The sequence below is a fragment of the Capricornis sumatraensis genome, chromosome 17 (genome assembly GCF_032405125.1).
Source record: "Capricornis sumatraensis isolate serow.1 chromosome 17, serow.2, whole genome shotgun sequence".
Lineage (NCBI taxonomy): Eukaryota > Metazoa > Chordata > Mammalia > Artiodactyla > Bovidae > Capricornis > Capricornis sumatraensis.
Window position 1 is genome coordinate 64,693,539 of NC_091085.1, and position 21,082 is coordinate 64,714,620.

Here is a 21,082-nt window from a genome sequence, read left to right on the forward strand (position 1 = left end):
ATGGTTATTGCAGCGGTGTTTCAGCAGATGGCAGCCTTGAGTGTGGGCTGCCACGGTCTAGTTTGCAGGTCACCATATTAACTAACCCATTTTGGCTGCTGCTGCTAAGTCACTTCAGTCGTGTCCGACTCTGTGTGACCCCATAGACGGCAGCCCCCCAGGCTCCCCCATCCCTGGGATTCTCCAGGCAAGGCTAGACCTGGCCATCTCCCCTCCTTCTAACAAAGGAACAGAACAAAAGAGCGACCCCACTGAATCTCCAGGTTCTCTGACGGCAGTAGAAATTGCTAACGCTTTTTTCTCCTTCCTTTGGAACCCTTATTGTTCAGTCACTTCAGTTCAGTTCAGTCGCTCAGTCATGTCCGACTCTGCGACCCCATGAATCGCAGCACGCCAGGCCTCCCTGTCCATCACCAACTCCCGGAGTTCACTCAGACTCATGTCCATCAAGTCAGTGATGCCATCCAGCCATCTCATCCTCTGTTGTCCCCTTCTCCTGCCCCCAATCCCTCCCAACATCAGAGTCTTTTCCAATGAGTCAACTCTGCATGAAGTGGCCAAAGTACTAGAGCTTCAGCTTTAGCATCATTCCTTCCAAAAAAATCCCAGGGTTGATCTCCTTCAGAGTGGACTGGTTGGATCTCCTTGCAGTCCAAAGGACTCTCAAGAGTCTTATCCAAACCACAGTTCAAAACCATCAATTCTTCGATGCTCAGCCTTCTTCACAGTCCAACTCTCACTTCCATACGTGACTACTGGAAAAACCATAGCCTTGACTAGACAGACCTTAGTCGGCAAAGTAATGTCTCTGCTTTTGAATATGCTATCTAGGTTGGTCATAACTTTTCTTCCAAGGAGTACGCGTCTTTTAATTTCATGGCTGCAGTCACCATCTGCAGTGATTTTGAGCAACCCCACTGAATCTCCAAGTTCTCTGACGGCAGTAGAAATTGCTAACGCTTTTTTCTCCTTCCTTTGGAACCCTTTTTGTTCAGTTGTTAGTCATGTTCAACTCTTTGTGACCCCAACCCCACAGACTGCAGCACGCCAAGCTTCCCTGTCCTTCACTATTTCCCAGAGCTTGCTCAAACTCATATCCATTGAGTCAATGATGCCACCCAACCATCTCGTCCTCTGCCGCCCCCTTCTCCTCCTGCCCTCAATCTTTCCCAGCATCAGGGTCTTTTCCATTGAGTCAGTTCTTCACATCAGATGATAGTATTGTTCGCTTGATTCTCTACCTCCAGCCATTAAAACATATAAAAACAACTCTTAGTTCACAGACCATATGAGCAGGTGGCTTATGGGCTAAATTTGCCACCACCTCATTGCTGTGTGATCTCTATATCCCTCAGTTTCCCCATCAATAAAATAGGGGTGACAACCAGGCTTATTTCATAATATCCTTGCAACAGTGAAAACTTGGCACAGGATAATTCCTATGTAAGATTTAACTGTGACTACTTTTTAATTTCCCTTCTCCCTGAACCTCCGCGAGCGAGCCTGCCTTGAAAGTTCACTCCAGGGTCTGGCTGCAAGTTCCCTTCTGTCCCTGTCCACGGTTCAGGGTCTGCAGGAGTACGAGGAGTGGAAATGGGGCCAGAACCCCACCATCGTGGAGGTGCTGGAGGAGTTCCCGTCCATCCAGATGCCCTCCACCCTGCTCCTGACCCAGCTGTCCCTGCTGCAGCCTCGCTACTATTCCATCAGCTCCTCCCCGGACATGTACCCCGACGAGGTGCACCTCACTGTGGCCATCGTCTCCTACCGCACCCGAGGTGGGCAGAGGCGCTGGGAGAGCCCCCGGCTCTGCATTTCCCACCCTGCTTCCAGGGGCCCCTGAACAGCTGCCTAAACCTCTGCCAAGACCCAAACCCTGGGGAGGAGACCCACCCCTCTCCAAGGTCAGGAAAACTGCGAGAAGAAGCAGTGCAGCCAACTGCCCCTTAGGCAGAGCCAGCTCTGTGCAGAATTAGGAGAGAAATGAGCTGTGCATTTGGAAGCCTCTGCTCCCAAAGCCCGAGACCCCCTTCTATACTCCCTTCCTCCCTTTGTACCCGCAAGGCAGCAGCTAGAACAAACCACCACCCTCTCTTCCCTCAGAGCGGGGAGCTCTGTGCTCTATGACACCCAGCTGGTTGTAGGGCAGCCAGATACCCTGACCTCTGTGCCTGTGTTTTCCATCCTTGGTAAAGAGGTGAAAATGCATGGTGCCTGGGAATTCCCTGGCGGTCCAACGGTTGGGACTGTGGGCTTTCACTGCTGGGGCCTGGGTTCAATCCCTGGTCGGGGAACTGAGCTCCTATAAGCCACAAGGCACAGCCAAAGGAAAAAAAGTATGTGGTACCTGAGATAGTGCTGAGACCAGGGTCCTGGCAGGCCACAGAGAGCACTTGGACCAAGGCCCTTGCAGTGGACAGGATTGGAATCCAGCCCGCCCACACCTAGTCGTTTCACAGCCATGGGCCCACCCCAGCTTTACCATTTCCTCTTCGCCATCAGAGCAAGGGATCCAGACAGGGAGCCCTAAGGCAGAAGCTTGGCGTCGGGGCTGTGAGCCTTCTGTGCTGGAGGACTGGGGAGGCCAGGGGTGGGGCAGCATGAGGGACAGTAGATGAGCCAGAGCACCTCGGTTATCCTGGTAGATGGAGAAGGACCAATTCACCACGGTGTGTGCTCCTCCTGGCTCAACCGGATCCAGGCTGACGAAGTGGTGCCCTGTTTCGTGAGAGGGTGAGTAGCAAATGAAGAGAGAGAATCAGCCATCCCAAATCTGCATCCTGAGGTCCTGAGATGGGGTGGGTGGGGCCGCTGGACCAGCCGGAAGGGTTCTAGAGAGGTGGCCGAGTCAGGCAGGGCTGAGATCAACATTCGGCATCACTCCCAGCTGTTAGGCAATAGGCTCGTGGGGGCAGAGCAACCTAGCAGGAGCTAAGCAAGCCCTCTAGTCAAATTCAGATCAGTGCAACAGATATTTATCAAGTGCGTGTCCTGTGCTAGCTGGGGCCACCGCAGCCAACCAGGCAGTTTCAGGCAGTTTCAGCCTTAATGGACTTTTCAAGCCAATGAAATTCCTATCTGAAGCCTGCTGGCCACCCCATGTGTTCCCAGTTTCTTAGAGACCGGGAGGATTTAACGACCCTCCCTGTCAACCACCTTCCCCTTCCAAACTCACTTTTAAAGGATATTTCTGCCCTCAGGTAACAGTACTGTATTGTACCCTTAAAAACATATTACAAGGATCAGTTTCATGTTAAGTGTTCCTACCATAATCAGTCAATCAAATAAGAAAAATATAGCCTTAAAAACATAAAAATTAAAAAATCATTGATATGCCTCAGCTTAGGCCCTCTGCACTTACCTGCTTTGTCAACTGATAATTTCCCTACCTAAACTGTGGACTTGGACAGTCATTTTTCTCAGCTGTGAAGGGTAGAATGGTCATGGTAATCCACATACCACCAGCACCAGAATCCCCTGGGGTGCTTCAAAAATGCTGAGTCCTGAGCCTAGACTTACTGCATTGCCAGCCATCTACACCCTCTTTGAACAGCCCCATGTGATTCTTTTGCACACTGACATTTGCAGCTCCCAGATTTGGAAAATCTCATAGATGGTTAATTCAGTGGTTCTCAGCCAAGGGTGATTTTGCCCCCCAGAGGCCCTTGGCAAAGTCTGGAGATATTTTTGGCTATCACAGCTGGAGGGTTTTCCAGGCTTCTAATAGACAGAGGCCTGGGCACTAGTCTGTATCCTGCAGTACTCAGGACAGCCCCCACCTCTTGGTCGTGGGACTGTATACAGAGAATTATGCAGCCCCCAATGTCAGGAGGTCTGAGGTAGGGAAGCCCTGCATTTGATCCATCCCACTCCCTTTGTGGCTTAGCTCAGATAATGGGGATAATTAGAAAGTAGAGTGATAGGCAAACCCTGAGGATCTCCTGTTTGGGGAAATTCCCCCAGTTTATGGGACCTCCCCACCATGAGAAGGGCCACCTGACCACAGCTGAAGAGCTTTAAGTCCCGTTGTATTTTTACCCAGGATGGCCATCTGGTTTACCTAAGATCCAACAGGGTTTTTCTTTTCTTTCTTTTTTTTTTTTCAATTTTTTTTATTGGAGGATAATTGTTTCACAGTGCTGTTGCTGAGCTCAAATCTGATCAAGAACTGTTGGATCTCTGTTGCTGTACAGCAGAGATCCAACAGTTCTTGATCAGATTTGAACTCAGCCAGCCTCCTGACTCTCCCTTCCTTGTCCAGAGCGCCCAGCTTCCACCTGCCCCAAAATCCCCAAGTGCCCTGTATCCTGGTTGGCCCAGGCACTGGCATCGCCCCCTTCCGGAGCTTCTGGCAGCAGCGGCAATTTGATATCCAACACAAAGGTGGGTTGTGGTCCAGCAAGCACATGATTTCCTCCCCCTGGATCCTGGGAGGGCCGCCTGTATCCCAGCAGCCAGGAGGCGTGACACTGTTCTGTCTCCTTTGCATCACTGCCGGAGGAGGGACAGGGAATACTGTAGCAGCCAGACCCACAGGTGAAGTTTATGGTGCAATTCAAAGGACCCATCCAAACAAGTCATCCACACAACTTGTTGCAAAGCCTGAAAGCCCATCCCCAGAAGACATTTCTTGGACTGTTAAGATAGGACCCCCATCTTAAAATCTAAGCAGTCCTAGAAGGGGTGTGCATTAAGCCTTATCCAATGGATGTGTGTTTCTGGGATAGTCGCAAAGGCGGTTGCTATGCGAGAAACACAACAGATCAGCTTTGGGAGGAGAGAGGGAAAAAAACCCACAGTCTGACATGCATTAAAGAGAGATTTACTGAGCATCTCATGGATGCCAAACACTATTGGAGGTGTTAGAGGTGTAGCAATGAACAAGACAGAAACAACTGGAAACACACACACACACACTTGCCCAGTGGAATTGTCATTCTAGTGGAATAGCAAACATACATTCACAAAGTACAGTTGACCCTTGACAGACACGGGAATTGCGTGGGTCAACTTTCATGAAAATTTTTTCATTAAATCCATATATACCATCCGAGGCCAGCCGAGAGCCCGTGGATGTGGAACCACAGACACAGAGGACCAGCGGGTTCAGGGGACCGACTGTAGCACTTGAGCATCAGGGGATTTTGGTATCGGGGTGGACCCTGGAAGTGACCCCCTGGGATACCAAGGGGCTTCACTATGTACTGGGCAGGGGTCTAATGTACATTTACTTCTTAAAATAGCCCTATGAGGTTAGATGCTGTTATTACTTCCATTTTTCACGTGGCGACACGGAGACATAGAAAGTTCGTCGCTCAGCATCACACAGAGCTGGGATTTGAACCCAGGCAGTCTAGCTTCCAAGTCTAGGGGTTTGGTGCTACCAGTGTGGGGGAGGGGCAGAGGAACGACTGAGACCCAGAGAAAAGAGGTCTGCTGAAGTCTGAACACACTTTACCTACTTCCGTCAGTGTGTGTATGTGTGTGTACATGTGTGCATGTGTGAGAGAGAGAACATGTACCCCTGCCCCAGCGTCCGCATGCCTCTGCCTGTGTCACACGTGCTAAGGTTCCCAGCGCCCCAACACCCCCACATCTGGCGTCAGAGCTGGCGGTGACAGGTTTCCCCACCCCCAGGAATGAGCCCCTGCCCCATGGTCCTGGTCTTCGGGTGCCGCCAGTCCAAGATAGACCACATCTACAGGGAAGAGGCCTTGCAGGCCAAGAGCAAGGGGGTCTTCAGAGAACTGTACACAGCCTACTCCCGGGAGCCAGACAAACCAAAGGTAAGCCCCAGCCCGTCATGCACGTGTGCCTGTCCACACACACACACCCTGCTCCCAAAACACCCTCACCCCTTCTGAATTCTCCTTGACATTGCTCTGAACTTCAGGAAGCATGGAGCATAAACATGCGACCTAAAATATTTAACAGCCCATACTCTGTCATGCCACTTACATGAAATATCCAGAACAGCCAGATCCATAGAGACAGAGGCTGATTTGTGGTCACCAGGGGCTGTGGGAAGTGGGGAATGGGGAGTGGCACTTAATGGGTACAGGGCATCCTTGTGGGGCAGAGGAGCTTGTGGAGCTAAATAGGTGGGTGGTTGTTCAACACCATGAATGTGCTCCATCCCACTGTGTCGGGCTGCACACTTTAAAACACACCTGCATTTTACATTATGTTTATTTCAATCACAATAAAAATATTTATAAAATGAATTAAAAGAGACTTCCCTGGTGGTCCAGTGGTTAAGACTCCATGCTTCCAATGCAGGGGACACGGGTTCAATCCCTGGTCAGGGAACTAAGATCTCACATGCCTCAGGGCCAAAAAATAAACTTTTAAAATAATTAATTAAATATGAATCTTTAAAAGTTAAACAGCACCTCCCCACCCCAATAAAAAATTAAACAGCCCATAAGAGGCACTCCAAGTCAGAGTGGACACGGGCTACAAGACAGGGGCACATCCCTGCTGGATCTTGGGGAACTTCAACTGGACCCCCAGGGGCATCCCAGGAAAGGACCCAGGACAGCCGGGGAAGGGGTACCCAGAGGGCCCGGGCAGCAACTACTAGACACCTGGCACGAGAGTTCATCAGTGTCTCAGCACCTGGCACGGTCGTGCCTGAAAGTAGCAGCTGAACACCAGGCTCGCCTGGGGGAAGCTTCCTGAGCAACCCAGACAAATTCCCTAGAGGCTGCACTGGACACCCCTTGTGCCCACCCGATATTTCCTTAGCCCACCGTTTATCGCAGCAGCTCCTACAGCAGCTGACTTTGCGCAGGTGTCACCTGTGAGCCCCTCCCCCATCTCCTGCTGTCTGTCTGGGGCTTCTCCTGCACCCGGGCCTAGGATGCCTGCAGTACCAGCCCCACATCTAGAGGTGCATGGGTATAACCGTTCATCGCAGCAACTCCAGCAGCTGGCTTTGCGCAGGTGTCACCTGCGAGCCCCTCCCCCATCTCCTGCTGTCTCTCTGGGGCTTCTCCTGCACCCGGGCCTAGGATGCCTGCAGTACCAGCCCCACACCTAGAGGTGCATGGGTGTAAACGCCCCCGGCGTAACCGCTGGCCACGGGAGAGAGGAGCTGGTAGAGAACACCCAACTCTTACGCCTCCGGCAGATAGCTCTGGAGCATGGGCAGCATGGCTCCCTCGAGGGTCCTCAGCAGAGGCTAGCTGCAGAGCAGAGGTGTGGCTCATCACTCTCTCAGATGGACAGTCCCTCTTCCCCTGCTTCATTCTTCCCAGTCTCCTGCATCGCTGCACAAAACAGACCTGCCCCCAAGGCCCTGGGTCAGGCTCTGTTTCCAGGGTGGTGGGGGGAGGGGGTGAGCTACACAGCCTGGCTCCTCCTCACCAGTCCTCCCGCTCCCCACCCCCCACACCCCCGCAGAAGTACGTGCAAGACATCCTACAAGAGCAGCTGGCGGAACCCGTGTATCGAGCCCTGAAGGAGCAAGGGGGCCACATCTACGTGTGCGGGGATGTCACCATGGCAGCCGATGTCCTCAAAGCCATCCAGCGCATCATGACCCAGAAGGGCAAGCTCTCTGTGGAGGACGCTGGCGTGTTCATCAGCAGGCTGAGGGTGAGTGATGGGCTGGCTCCTGGGAGCCCTTTTCTGGCATCCTGTCTTCTCTTCCTCGTCTTACCTGTCTCTGTGACTCAGAGGACCCATGATGACATCCCTGCTCCCATCTTCCCATTTATGACTGGGGGTAGAGGATGCAGGTGATCCCAAACCACAGTAGAGAGAGAAGGAAAGATAGCTGGGCATGCAGTGCGTATATTAAATAGAATGGGGAGCTGTGATGTATGAAAATGACAAAGCGGGTGGGCCACTAGTAGTTAGACAGAAACGATCCTAACCCAACCATTCCTGTGCCCAGAACCAAGCTGCAGGACTGCCCTGGGCAGTCGTGCAGGTTGGCCACCGCACAAAAGGGTTGGTCCAAAGGGGGCAAGTAGGGGATGAAAGTCACCACCAGGCTTGGCCTCCCACGCAGCACGCCTTGGCATGGAACTGTGTTCCTCCCAGAAGGAGGGGTGTCTTTTCCTAATTTGCAAAAAGGCTAGTAGCAGCCCAGGAAGCAAAGTCCCAGCTCTGTGGTCAACTGCCCCAAATAGAATAAGTCCCAGGCCTCCACAAACCTCCAAATGTGACCCCATTCTTCTCCCTGCTTCCCTGAATAAGCAGCAATCACACATTTTTGCAGAAGAAGCCCTTGCTCTAATTTTGATATTAAACCCCTACTAGGTTAAAACAGTAACAACAGCTTTCCAGTAGAAATGCCAGAGCACCCTGGAGAACTGCAGAGTGCCCTGCCACTCTGTCTCTTTGCTGTAAGTCCTTGGGACACATTTTCATAGATTCTGCAGAAGAAGGTCGAAAAACCACCCCAACTTGAATGAATCCACTCTACAGATGGGCAAGTTTCTTCAAGACCTTTGGAACTATGGATGCCAGAAACTCTGCTCAATGTGTATTCCCCAAACACCACCTTTCCTCAGCGAGGGGTCGGGGGGCACCTTAGCCCCTTGTTTAATTCTCAGCGACACCGCCCTATAGGATCTCCTTAATGCCCATCCCTCAGTTCTGCCAAAGGCACTCCAGTGGCTCCAGAAACCCATGGATGCCCCAAGTTCATCCTCACTCATGGTGTTTCTCGACTTTTCTTTTTTGTTTGTTTGTTTCTGGGCAAAGCTGAGCTAAGATACTCATCATCAGATAAACTATGTCTGGAGAAGTCTCCACTTTGGCAACTGTGTGTTCCCTGAGAGCTAAGTGGGCACTTTGGCCTTTCTTCCATCTCTGCTGGTCTCTACAGACGGTGATGTTTCACACTAAACCCAGCCAAGCCCCAGATCTGAACTGGCAGGAACAAGGAAGAGGGAGGAAATGGGGAAATGAGCTGAAGTTTCCCCTGGACCCCCTCAGCTCTTCTGTCCTTAGCACCCACAAAGCAGCAGCACTCTCTCTGGGTGGGAACAAAAGTGTTTGTTGCCAACTGGGCTTAGAGAGACCCCATGCCCTACAGGGCAGAGGCTCTTGCTAAAACACAGTCTTGGAGACTAGAGGGGTCTCCAGGGTGCCCTGAGTTACATCTCATTTCTTCTTTCTTTTTTTTTTTTTTTTTGGCATGCCACAGGGCTTGCAAAACCTTAGTTCTCTGACCAGGGATGAACCCAGGCCCCTCCACGGAAGCACTGAGTCCTAACTGCTGAACTGCCAGGGAACTCCCTGTGCCTGGTATCTTCAGGAACCATCTTCTCCACGGATGTTCCCTTCCAGGATGTCCGTGTGTCCACCCTTCTCCATGCCCTCGGCTGGCATTTGGAATCTGATCCCTGCTTGTTTCTGTTGCCTAGGATGACAACCGCTACCATGAGGACATTTTCGGGGTCACCCTGCGCACATATGAAGTGACCAACCGCCTTAGATCTGAATCCATTGCCTTCATTGAGGAGAGCAAAAAAGACACCGATGAGTAAGCTGGCTCCTTCCCAGGGGTGAGGGGCGGGCAGAGCCCTGACAGACGGAGATGTCTGACTCCATGGCTTTCCCACGCTGGGGCCCCAGACCAGCAGCATCAGCATCTCCTGGGAATGTGTTACAAATCCAAATTCCCAGGCTGCCCCAGCCCGGCTGAATCTGAATCTCTGGGGTCAGGGCACTGAGCAGTTGGTGTTTTTACGACCCCTGCAGGGCATTCTGAGTTCCCCTCAAGTGTGGGAACCCTGGCTATGGATGTCAACTTCCACCGGGGCAGCCCCAAGTTGAATGATGGCTCTCGCCACTGCAAAATTTGTGTTCCTGTTCGCTTCTCCTAGGGTTAATACTACCTCCCTCGCCCCTCGAATGCTGCTAGCATTCTCATGGATGCAAATTGCAATCGCTATTATTTTGACGATTCCATTTGTCCTCTAGAAATTGCTGGAAATGGTCTGAGGTATACCACACAACTGGGGTTGAGCGTAACTCTTTAAACCTTACATTAATGCCATGACACGTCACCTTTGATTGTAAGCTCACTCCCTGCATTGTCTGCCTCAAACCCACCACCAAGTGCCCTTTAAATTAGGTGGGAATTCAGTTGCCTTATTTTCAGTAGGCGTGCCCTTTAAATTAGGTGGGAATTCAATTGCCTTGTTTTCAGTAGGCATGCCCTTTAAATTAGGTGGGAATTCAGTGGCCTTGTTTTCAGTAGGCTAGGGCGCACACACTCCATTTCCTAAGCTGTCCCCCTTATGACAACACGGCAGTCTTGAAAACAAACTTTGGTGTCTAGCAAACTGACATTATTGCCTTGAAGATCACAGCTCATCCTGGCTTATTGTGTGGCTGAGCCAGGCTCATTCATCTGTTCGTTGATTCATTCTTCATTCACTCAAGATGACCCCCACCTGGGTGCCAGGGCCTGTCCCCGTCACTGGGGCTGCCGAGGAAGTGAAAGAGACGACGTCCAGAGCTCAGGAGCTTTTCCCTGAGTCTCTTTATAAGGAAGCAGAGCAGCCTTGCTCCTCGGGCACTAACTCCCTCCCCACTTCTCCTCCTACAGGGTTTTCAGCTCCTAACCGGACCCTCTTGCCCAGACGGATGGCAGGGTGGCCGCCCCACTGCGCTCAGCTGGGGTGGCTGCTTTTGTAAGCACGGACACTGCTGAACCTTCCCTTCGGGCACCCCCACGTGGCCCCCGCTCTGCCTCTTGTCCTGTCGCCGTGTCCTGGTCCTCCTCTCCCGGGTTCTCACCTCTCAGTGGTTTCCCAGCCCTCTTGGGTTTTCTCCTTGAGTTTTCGTGCTGCAGTGCAACGCCTTTATAATCCGCAGTGGCTCTTACAAGACCGTCTCCCTCTCCCTCTCTCTCTCTTTCCGACAAGGGCAAATCACCGGTGCATGAAACCACTGGAACATGGCCAGGGCTCGCGTTAGGGTGTTTTCTGGGGTTTGCCCTGGAGAGGCTGCAGGGACCAGACAGAAGAGTATTTTGAGCTAGTCCCTCAGCCATTCGAATCCCACCCGATCCTTTTTCATGATGACCACATGATGGTCGTGTGTGTGTGTGTGTGTGTGTGTGTGTGCGTGTGTGCATGTGTGATGGCCTTGGGTCTCCCTCTGTCCTCTTGCCTGTGGAAGCATGTTGCCTCCAGACCCTCGGTGCCAAGAAATATGCCCCAACCCGTATTGGAGCCTCACACATCCATAATTAAGGGTCTGTGCCAGCATACCTGAAACACATGGACGCATCCTAATTGTCCTGGTTATAAAGGGTCAGGGCATGGACGTGGGGTTTGATGACCAAGGGGGAAATCCCTAGTGAAAGGGGGCATTAGATGCATTTAGGTAGTGGCACCAGTTAGCAGAGATCTTACTGGGAGATTAACCCATCTGATGGATTGGGCAAACCCACTTCCCAGCCCCACCCACCCCAGCCAGGATCACTTAATTGGCCCTCTCAGGCACTCTCACTCAAGACCCAAAGTAACATCATCCAAGGGAATGAGCTGGAAATAAGGGTCTTCCTGTCTTTGCCGCTGGGTAACTTTGGAAACATTACTTGTTGCTTAATTTCCCCTAATCGTAATGTTATGAAGCTAAAAAGTGTGAATGGATCAAACTTTAAAGTTGTGAAAACTGGAAACAATATCAAGGAAGAGTATCACTTATATATATATATATATATATATATTTTTTTTTAATTCTCCCACGTGGGGCTTGCTGTTTCACCCCTGGGGATAAAATAATGGAAGCCAGTGAAGGCAGATAGGTTGGAGAGGGAATCTGTCATGAGGCATTTCACAGCTTCCTCTAGAGCCAGGGTGGGGAGGATCTGCCTTCATGCTTTTGGTCTTCTGAGATTCCCCCCATTTTTTAACCTGATAAGATTATCTTAACAAATTATTCTCAACTCAGATGAAAAAAAAAACAGGCAGCAAGGTCATTGGCAAGCATCAAGGTGGGTACTGTTTCTCCCAGGCAGACAACCTGCTGAATTCACCTTCTCCGAGGAAATGAGATGGAAAGGTCCCTTTCTACACTTACACGCTAAAAGTCAATGGTAAGCAGTGCCCAGAGACAGCTGATGCTCCCAAGAACCCCTTCCCCAAGGTTGAAAGACAAGCAGTCAGCCAGTTTGGAACTTCCGTCTTATTTCATTTTGTCTTGTCCTACAGAAAGCTAGCCCTTTTCTTTCTATATAGTACACAAGCATTTCTTTCTTTATTTCTCTGCCAAAGGGAGAGAGCCCTGGCCCTCTCTGGAAGGGCCTTAGATTTGGGATGCCAGAGGTGTCCCCAGGAGGTGCCCTTAAAGACAAAGGGTAAACTCTGTCTCCCTTTTGCCACCCTTCCCGGCAGCCCCCACTGGTGTCATGTCCCTGGCGCTCAGAGTTCGACTTCATGCCAGTTCTGATTACCCTGCCTGCCTTTAATCCTATTTTCTCCTGCTCAGGCTTCCATGGTACAGAGACCAAGTGCTCAGCATGCTCGGCTGACCCTCTCTGACCTGGAGGGAAGCCCATTTTAAACGCTTTCTTTCCTGCAAACACGATCCTGGCTAGTAGCTCTCCTTCCAGCAGCTTTCTTTCCAGCCGTTTGAGCCCTTTGGAGATAGCTCCTAAGATGTCACTAGCTTCTGGGGGACTGAACTGCTGTGTTTGACCCCCATCACAGAGAAATGAACCAGTGCTCCCGTTTCCAAATCAAGTTTTATGCACAAATGCTTTTCCATCGCCAGATAAATACTTAAGAGCACTTATTCCATGCCAGGCACCTTCCTCATATAGCCCTGCTCATCTAGTAGCAGGCAGGGCGAGGGAAATAGCATCTTGTTTTATCAGGTAGCCTAAAGAAATAATCGTATCACCAAGATTTATCTTTCTTCCCAAGAATGATTGTTTGGTTTGGTTTTTAAGTAAGTACCTTTCAACCCTCAACTCAAGCTGATTCATAACTGCTGGCTAGAGGACAGGAGATTAATCTGGTGTGTGTGTCTCATTTGACAGAATCTCTGATACCCAAAGCCTCGCTGTAATGAGCCCATCAAGAGGCAGGAGTGGAAGCCTGATTTCAGGCTCAGCTCGGATCCACAATAGCTAAACACTGCCCTCTTGTGGTCTGTGTAGTTCAGTCCCAGTAGCCTGCAAATTTTGGTGTGAACAATTAGTGAGCAAAAATGGGGTTGGCTGGGCATCTGATTCGGTGGGGGGGGGGGGGGGAGGGGGGGAGCGGGCGGGGGTGCCACCCTAGTTGCAGGTCTCCTATTTACCCCTCCCTCTCAAGCTGGCCAGAAGTAACTCCAACTCGATTTAACAACAGTGAGTTTGGCCTGGAGGGACACGAAACCCCCTGCCACAGGAAAGTGGGACAGCCATGCTCTCTGGCTGTCATTGTGAATCCTATTCCTATGGTTGTGCTGCAAAAGAAGCAGAAGTCATTAACCTTCCAAAGAGGATACAGGCTTTCCCTTGGCTTCTATGGAGTGAGACAGTCAGGTGTCTTTGCTTTGGGGGCAATGCTTCAGACCCACCAAAGTGGAGTTTTAAAAGCAGCCCTGAATCCAAACAGTAACTCTGCCATCATTTCTGCAGACAGCCCTGAGCTGGTGACCTAATCTTTCTGAGTAAACATAGCCCCCTTTATCACAAAGTGGACTAGATGAGATACTGTCCAGAAAATGCCCCAGTTGCCATACCTGGCCCATGATGAGCAATAGAATCTTGTTTCACTTAATCAGTGTCATGTCTTACCTCTCTGGTATCTGGAAGGCACAGTCAAGTGTACAGAGCAAAACACAGTTCCTCTCTTACAGAAGGTTAGGATCTGTGATGCAGAGACACAGGTCTTAGAATCAATGTTCAGGCCTGCGGTTTGAGTGATCGCCAGGATTCCCCCGGCAGGTTTGGGGAAACGAGATTGCCAGGATGTAGGAGGTCAGGGGAGCAGGGGTGAAGCATGGATGGAGAGCACGCAGGATGGCGATCAGGTCTGGCTTCTGACATAGTCTGGCTTTGGGAGGCTGAGGAAGATGGAGGTACGCAGCAGAGACAGGCGGGGAACAGATAGAATTTTGTCAAGGGATTTTGTCTTTATTTGGTAGGCAACACGGAGTGCTTAGGAGTGTTTTTTTTTTTTTTTAAGGGGAAGATGAGCTGATGGGAGTTATGCTTGGAAAAAAATGTTCTGGCTGCAGCATAGAGCATAGACTGCTGACCTGTTGAACTATTGGCTAGTTATTGCAGAAAGCCAAGACTTGAATGAGGGAAAGGGGTAGATTATAGCGATAAAGACATTCCAGGGGTTGAATTACCAGGACCTGGACTCCGACCTGGTGTGGACAAGGAGAACAAAGGCAAAGTCAAGAGTTTTGCCTCTAGGCTGAGAAACAGGTCTCAGGAGGAAAAAACAGGCTCCAAGGAGAACTGAGTTTTCAGAGGTGACAGGAGAGCCAGTTCCCCCCACCCCAAGTCAACAGGGTGGTCCACACCTAGATGGGCGGAAAGAGAACTGACCTCAGGCCACCAGACATCGGCCCGAGAACGCAGGAATTTCTTGCCAAACACACTCTTTGCAGCCACCTGCTTGGGGGCTTCCAAAAGGAGGTCAGGTTTTGCCCTAAGTCAGGTTTGCCACAAGCAAGATTCTCTGACCCAAATCACAGTACCAGAATGATTATCAGCAAGCCGATGTCTGGACTCCTTACCACCATGGCTCTGGTCCCTTTTAATTCATGCCATTTGGAAAAGTGTGGACTTAAGATCTTAGGCTGGCCGTGTTTCCTTGTATATTTCCATCGCCCCTGCCACCAATATCCAGCATGGCGCTATGCCCGCCTTACCCTCAAAGCCTGCTGTCTGAATAGGCACGTTAATCTGAGACCACCTGCCAGAGACAAGGAAAAAGAAATATTAATCTGGGCTTCCCCTGGGACCTGCCCACACTCCCTGCTTCTCCCAGCCCTCTCCTGCATCTAAGTGTGCCATTCGACTCAAGAATGAAAGGCCAAAAGCAGGGATGGAGGATAGAGAATCTGAGAGGCTGTAAAAGCAACCTTGCCCCCTCCCTAGGGACTCACCAGAGATGGTCCCCACAAACCTGAAGCCTTGGGGGACTAACAGCAGCCTGGCCTCTCCTCTTTCTCCCACACCCTCCGGGACCTTGGTCCACCTGCCAGTCTCTGCCTGGCGGCACAAACACACGGATGTGTCTCAGGTCCAAGGACTCAGGTAAACTGTTACGCCAGGAAAGCAGGAACTGTTTGCGGGGGGAGGTGGGGGTCTGTTCCCTATTAATACTGTCTGAGTTGTGTGCTCGGGAGGTGATTGGGAGTAAACACACCCCGGCATGTTTCTGAATTCACTATTTCCTAGAATATCTGAGCAAGCAGGGCATGTGTGTCTGGTCCCAAGCAGAGACCGTTCTTAAGCAGGTGGCCCTGGCAGGCGGGAACAAATCTGCCCGAAGATACGGCTTTCCAGAGTCTTCTAGAAATTGGCTCCAGGACATCAAAGTGCCCAGACTTGGCTCCTAGGAGATGCTTGGAGGCTCTAGTCCAGAGTCCGTCAACCTCAGTACTGTTGGCATTTGGGGGTGGAGAATTCTTTGGGTGGGGTCTGCCCAGGGCTTTGCAGGATGTTGGCCAGCATCCCTGGCCTCCACCCACCCACCCGACCCCCCCGAAAGTTGTGACAACCAACTGTGTCTTCAGACCTTGCCAGATGAACCCTGAGGACAACAGACTCTCTACTGGCTGCCCCAGGCCTTCTTACCATCCACTTTCTAGAATAAGCAAGGCATTTCTCAGGCCTCTGGTTTTCCTTCCATTATCTGCTGCCCAACAGAGACTCGAAGGATTTCAAGAGGAAATGGAAAAGTACAGTTTCACCTACTCCCTCCCAGGACAGAAAGTTGACAGCCCCGATGGAGTAAGATGCTGTGCCCTTGGCGTCCAGTTTGGACGAAGACTCATGGAGGCCCAGTGCCCTCCCGTGCCCACCCCCCTCCCCGCCTCCACCCTTCTGTCCTTGCTGTCAACTTGTCGTTGTGATTGTAAGACCCACTCCGGGCTCAGCAGTGGTTTTCCAGGCGGCGCCGGACAGGTTGGTGGGTGGGGGTCGTCCTGTGTCGCTGGGCAGGTGGTGGGTTTCTGTTCCGGGTCTGGGGAGCCGGGGAGGTGGGCTGAGCGCGAGTCGTCGCCTCTCGCCACACTGCACCATCAGAAAACTCGGACCTCCCCCTACCTCTGAGCTTTCGATGCTGCTAACGCCGCCAAGTGTCCCGTGCGCTCCAGCACCTTCCCAGAACGCGCTCTGCGAGGTTGTCCAGGCTGTGCTCGCCGCATGCTCTTCTTCTGTATCATTCTTCTAATTTGATGAAATTCAACAAAAGTCTATTTATGCCTGTTTGCATCATGGTCAAAATATTAAAAAGTGGACTCAACTCGACTGGCTGTGGTCTTTTGTTTGACTGGCCTAGAACTTCTCACGCCTGTTGCCCACTGCGTGCAGCTGGCCAGGTGCCCCCAGGAAGCCTAGTCTGAGATGGAGGCGGCAGGAGGCTGATGGGTGGGGATGGGGCGGGGAGGGAACCTGAGCTGCCATGTTGTCTCAACAGGAACTTCCACCAACCCTGCCGGGAATTCCAAAGAGGGCCTTGCAGGACTGTCCCCAGTGTAGGACAAGGAGCCCTAGCGCTCTGCAGCTGAAGCCATCTCCCGAGGGCAAGAGGGCGTTCTCAGGGTCCAGAGGAAGAGCTGCGGACTCCTGACACAGATCTGGAGGGCAATTCTCAGTGTCCTGTCCACCCTCCTCCCGACACCTTTGCCCCCATCCCTAGAAAGGACCCCAAAGGGAGAGTACCGCCTTCTCCCTCAGCCCTCTCTCCCTGTACACACGAGCCTGAGGCCCTGAACCTAATTCCCAGCTGACTTCAGACTCGATTCCAAAGGAAGAGACTTCCAAAGCAATAAAAGGGGACATCCCCAGCGGTCCAGAGGTTAAGACTGTGCCTTCCAATGCAGGGGTTGTGGGTTCAATCCCTGGTCTGGGAGGTAAGATCCTACATGCCTCTTGGCCAAAAAAACAAAAGATAGAAACAATGTTGTAACAAATTCGGTAAAGACTTTAAAATTGGTCCACATCAAAAAAAAAAAAAAAAAGCATTTAAAGGACAGATGAAAAGAAGCAACCCCAAATACCCTGACAGAGTGGGTCCTATGAAAGGATCAAGTGAACAGTGGCCTTTATCGAGCCCTTTTGGACGTGGCCATTTAGATGCTGTCACCAGTTTGACCTTCACACCTATTTCCCAGTCAAAAAGCATAAGCTATTAGGAACTCAACCTTTTAAATTACAAAGTTATTTATCCAACAGCAAAGATACCCTTAACACTGTCCCTGACTCTTCTGCCCCATCCCTGAGCCTCAGGGCCAAGTTCAAACAGGAGATGCTGATCAGCAAGGAAGCGGAAAGTCAGCACTTGATCCACACTGCTCTTCAGAAATGAGCTAAAATAATGGCTAACAGTTATCAAATGCCAGTCTTTACAAGAATACTCTGACATGTTACCATTGCTCTCCACACTTTAAAACTTGGGAAGCTAAGGCAAGAGTTTGGGGCTTTCCTGGTGGCTCAAATGGTAAAGAATCTGCCTGCAATTGAACTCGGAGACCCAGGTTCAAACCCTGGGTCAGGAAGAATCCCCTGGAGAAGGGAATGGCTACCCACTCCAGTATTCTTGCCAGAAGAACTCCATGGAGAGAGAAGCCTGGCGGCTGCAGTCCATGAGTTCACAAAGAGTTGGACACGACTGAGTAACTAACACTTTCACTTTCAAGGTGAAAGCAGCTCAACCAGTCAACACAGCCAGTAAGTATTAGAGATGGAGTTTGAGCCCAGACCGGCTGGCTTGAGAATCTGCATTTTTAACCACCACCTGGTTTCAGACCAGAAAAAAAAAAAAAAAATGCCACCTGCCATTTCAGTAAACAAAGACTGCTCCTGCCATTCCTGTATAAACAACTGGACAACCCGCCCCTCCCCCTCAGTGCACCCAGATGAGGAGTCAGGACAGAGAAAACCAGAACGCTGGCCCTAGGTAGTTGTTGCTGCTAAAAGATACATATTTGAGGAGTAATTTCAGTGCACCTGGACTCTTACATCTTCCCATGCATAGAACAGCACTAAAATCATTAACTTCAGAGGGCTTGGTTTTTGTGCATGTGTGTGACTAGCAGTGGAGAAGGCGATGGCACCCCACTCCAGTGCTCTTGCCTGGAAAATCCCATGGGCGGAGGAGCCTGGTAGGCTGCAATTCATGGGGTCGCAAAGAGTCGGACACGACTGAGCGACTTCACTTTCATTTTTTACTTTCATGTATTGGAGAAGGAAGTGGCAACCCACTCCAGTGTTCTTGCCTGGAGGATCCCAGGGACGGGGGAGCCTGGTGGGCTGCCATCTATGGGGTCGCACAGAGTCGGACATGATTGAAGCGACTTAGCAGCAGTGACTAGCAGTAATCTTTTGATGTTCCACTTCAGGTCCATTTGTCTTCAGCAAAAATGCCTACATACCCCAGCTTCCCCCTTTCTTCTCTGGAACAGTTCCTCAGACCAATCTGAGATGTTGCCTTTCCCAGGCTAGAGTTCTCAACAAGGTCCCACATAAAACAAAATTCTTAACTTTTCAGTTCAGTTGCTCAGTTGTGTCCAACTCTTTGGGACCCCATGAATTGCAGCATGTCAGGCCTCCCTGTCCATCACCAACTCCCAGAGTTCACCCAAACCCATGTCCATTGAGTCGGTGATGCCATTCAACCATCTCATCCTCTGTCATCCCCTTCTCCTCCTCTCTTCAATCTTTCCCAGCATGAGGTTCTTTTCCAATGAGTCAGCTTTTTGCATGAGGTGGCCCAAGTATTGGAGTTTCAGCTTCAACGTCAGTCCTTCCAATGAATACCCAGGACTGATTTCCTTTAGAATGGACTGGTTGGATATCATTGCAGTCCAAGTTACTCTCAAGAGTCTTCTCCAACACCACAGTTCAAAAGCATCAATTCTTTGGCCCTCAGCTTTCTTTATAGTCCAACTCTCACATCTATACATGACTACTGGAAAAACCATAGCCTTTGACTAGACGGACCTTTGTTGGCAAAGTAACATCTCTGCTTTTTAATATGCTGTCTAGGTTGGTCATAATTTTCCTTCCAAGGAGTAAGCATCTTATAATTTCATGGCTGCAGTCACCATCTGCTGTGATTTTGGAGCCCCCCAAAATAAAGTCAGCCACTGTTTCCACTGCTTCCCCATCTATTTGCCATGAAGTGATGGGACCAGATGCCATGGTCTTGGTTTTCTGAATGTTGAGCTTTAAGGCACTCTCCTCTTTCACTTTCATCAAGAGGCTTTTTAGTTCCTCTTCACTTTCTGCCATAAGGGTGGTATCATCTGCATATCTGAGGTTATTGATATTTCTCCTGGCAATCTTTTAGGTCGTGCCTTTTTTTTTTTTTCCTGGTTGACACAGTGCTGCTGCTAAGAGACTGTCACAGTTCAAATCCAGGCTCCTCCACTTCTGAGCTGTGCAACTTTGGATAAGTTGCCTAACCTCTCTGTGCCTTCATTTCTTCACTGTAAAATAGGTTGTGATGATTTTGACTTCATTGCCCTTCGATACGATTAAGTGAGTTGATGCATACAACACACACAGAACAGAACAGCGTGGAATGGAATAGAACAGGACAGAATAAAGTAGTCCTCTACATGAGTAAACTAGCTCTGGTTCCCTCCAACTTTCTCATTGCTTTCTCCACGTATTTATTTATTTGTTGCTGTGCTAGGTCTTCCTTGCTGTGCGTGGGCTTTCTCTGTTTGCAGCGAGCAGGGGCCGCTCTCTAGTTGTGGTGTGCGGGCTTCTCACCATGGAGGCTTCTCTTGTTGCAGAGCGCGGGGCTCTAGGGCACGTGGGCTTCAGTAGTTGCGGCTTGAGGGCTCCAGAGCACGGGCTCTGTAGTTGCGGCACGTGGGCTTAGTTGCTCCATGGCATGTGGGATCTTCCTGGAACAGGGCTTGAACCCGTGTCTCCTGCATTGTCAGGCGGATTCCTAACCGCTGGACCACCAGGGAAGTCCCAGTCCTTTTTCCTCATTGAAACTCAAAACAGCCCCATCTTGTTGCTGTTTGCCATTTGACACTTAGGTGCTGGGTTTCCCAGACCACCTGCCATCACAGGGGCCACTGGTTTTAAAAGCCAAATCCTTGCCCTCTCCCCACACCTGCTCACTAGTGCGCACTGGGGATTTAGGTTTGACACCACCGCATTTTTAACCAGTTCCTCCATGTGACCCATACACACACTGGAGTTTTGACAGGCTCAGCCTCAAGAGGTGGCTGGGGACAATTTAACATTTATGTGCCTCCTGGCTGGGGTGGCTTCTGTTGCCTGGCAACCAGGTGAAAAATCTAAGTTTACACCAAAACAGAACCTTTCCAACCACAAATCTAAAGGAGAAGGGGGCGGGAAACAAGTGGGGGAAGGAAAAAAAGGAATTTTGAGTTACAGCAGGTCAATACAGAATATGGGCTTCGCAGTCAGTTGAATAGTAAAAAAAAGGTACTTCTTCTGTTTTTCATTGTACCCTTCGCAAAACTGCTGAGGAAGCAAAAAAACAAGGGAGCGTATTTACAATCAATACAGAGCTTAACCCACATCAGTAGAAGGAAATCACTTTAGCAATAACCTCTGGAGGAAAATAAGATTAAGTTAATCAAATAGCAGAAGATTAAAACCAGAGTAAATAGTAAATTAGTAAAGTGATTTTTTTTTAAGACACAAATCTTTTAGATTAGTACACCTGGGTCGGGGCAGGGTGAGAGGACAAGGGTAGATGGGCCTCCTGGCATCCTGGCATCTTCGTTTTCTTGGCTGGAAGTCAGAGTTGAGGTTGGAAGTTGATGTTGGAAGCCCCACTCTCTCCTCCCTAATTAACTGTTTCCAGGAATTTTGAGATCTTCAAGGGTGATGAGACCCACGTGCCATAAGGATATATTGGGGAAAAGAAACTCTCAAAGGCAAGAAAGC

The 21,082-nt window shown here is 50.5% G+C and overlaps 1 protein-coding gene across 1 annotated transcript in view; it reads left to right on the forward strand.

The window, feature by feature from the left end:
- The window catches only part of NOS1 (nitric oxide synthase 1), an 87,455-nt gene extending 77,952 nt beyond the window's left edge, over window positions 1–9,503 (forward strand). The window contains exons 23-28 of the mRNA XM_068989618.1: window positions 1,568–1,778; window positions 2,646–2,733; window positions 4,262–4,383; window positions 5,638–5,786; window positions 7,405–7,599; window positions 9,381–9,503. Of these exons, the coding sequence (XP_068845719.1) occupies window positions 1,568–1,778; window positions 2,646–2,733; window positions 4,262–4,383; window positions 5,638–5,786; window positions 7,405–7,599; window positions 9,381–9,503 (888 nt within the window). The remainder of the gene's footprint in view (window positions 1–1,567; window positions 1,779–2,645; window positions 2,734–4,261; window positions 4,384–5,637; window positions 5,787–7,404; window positions 7,600–9,380) is intronic.
- The last annotated feature ends 11,579 nt before the right edge of the window (window positions 9,504–21,082 follow it).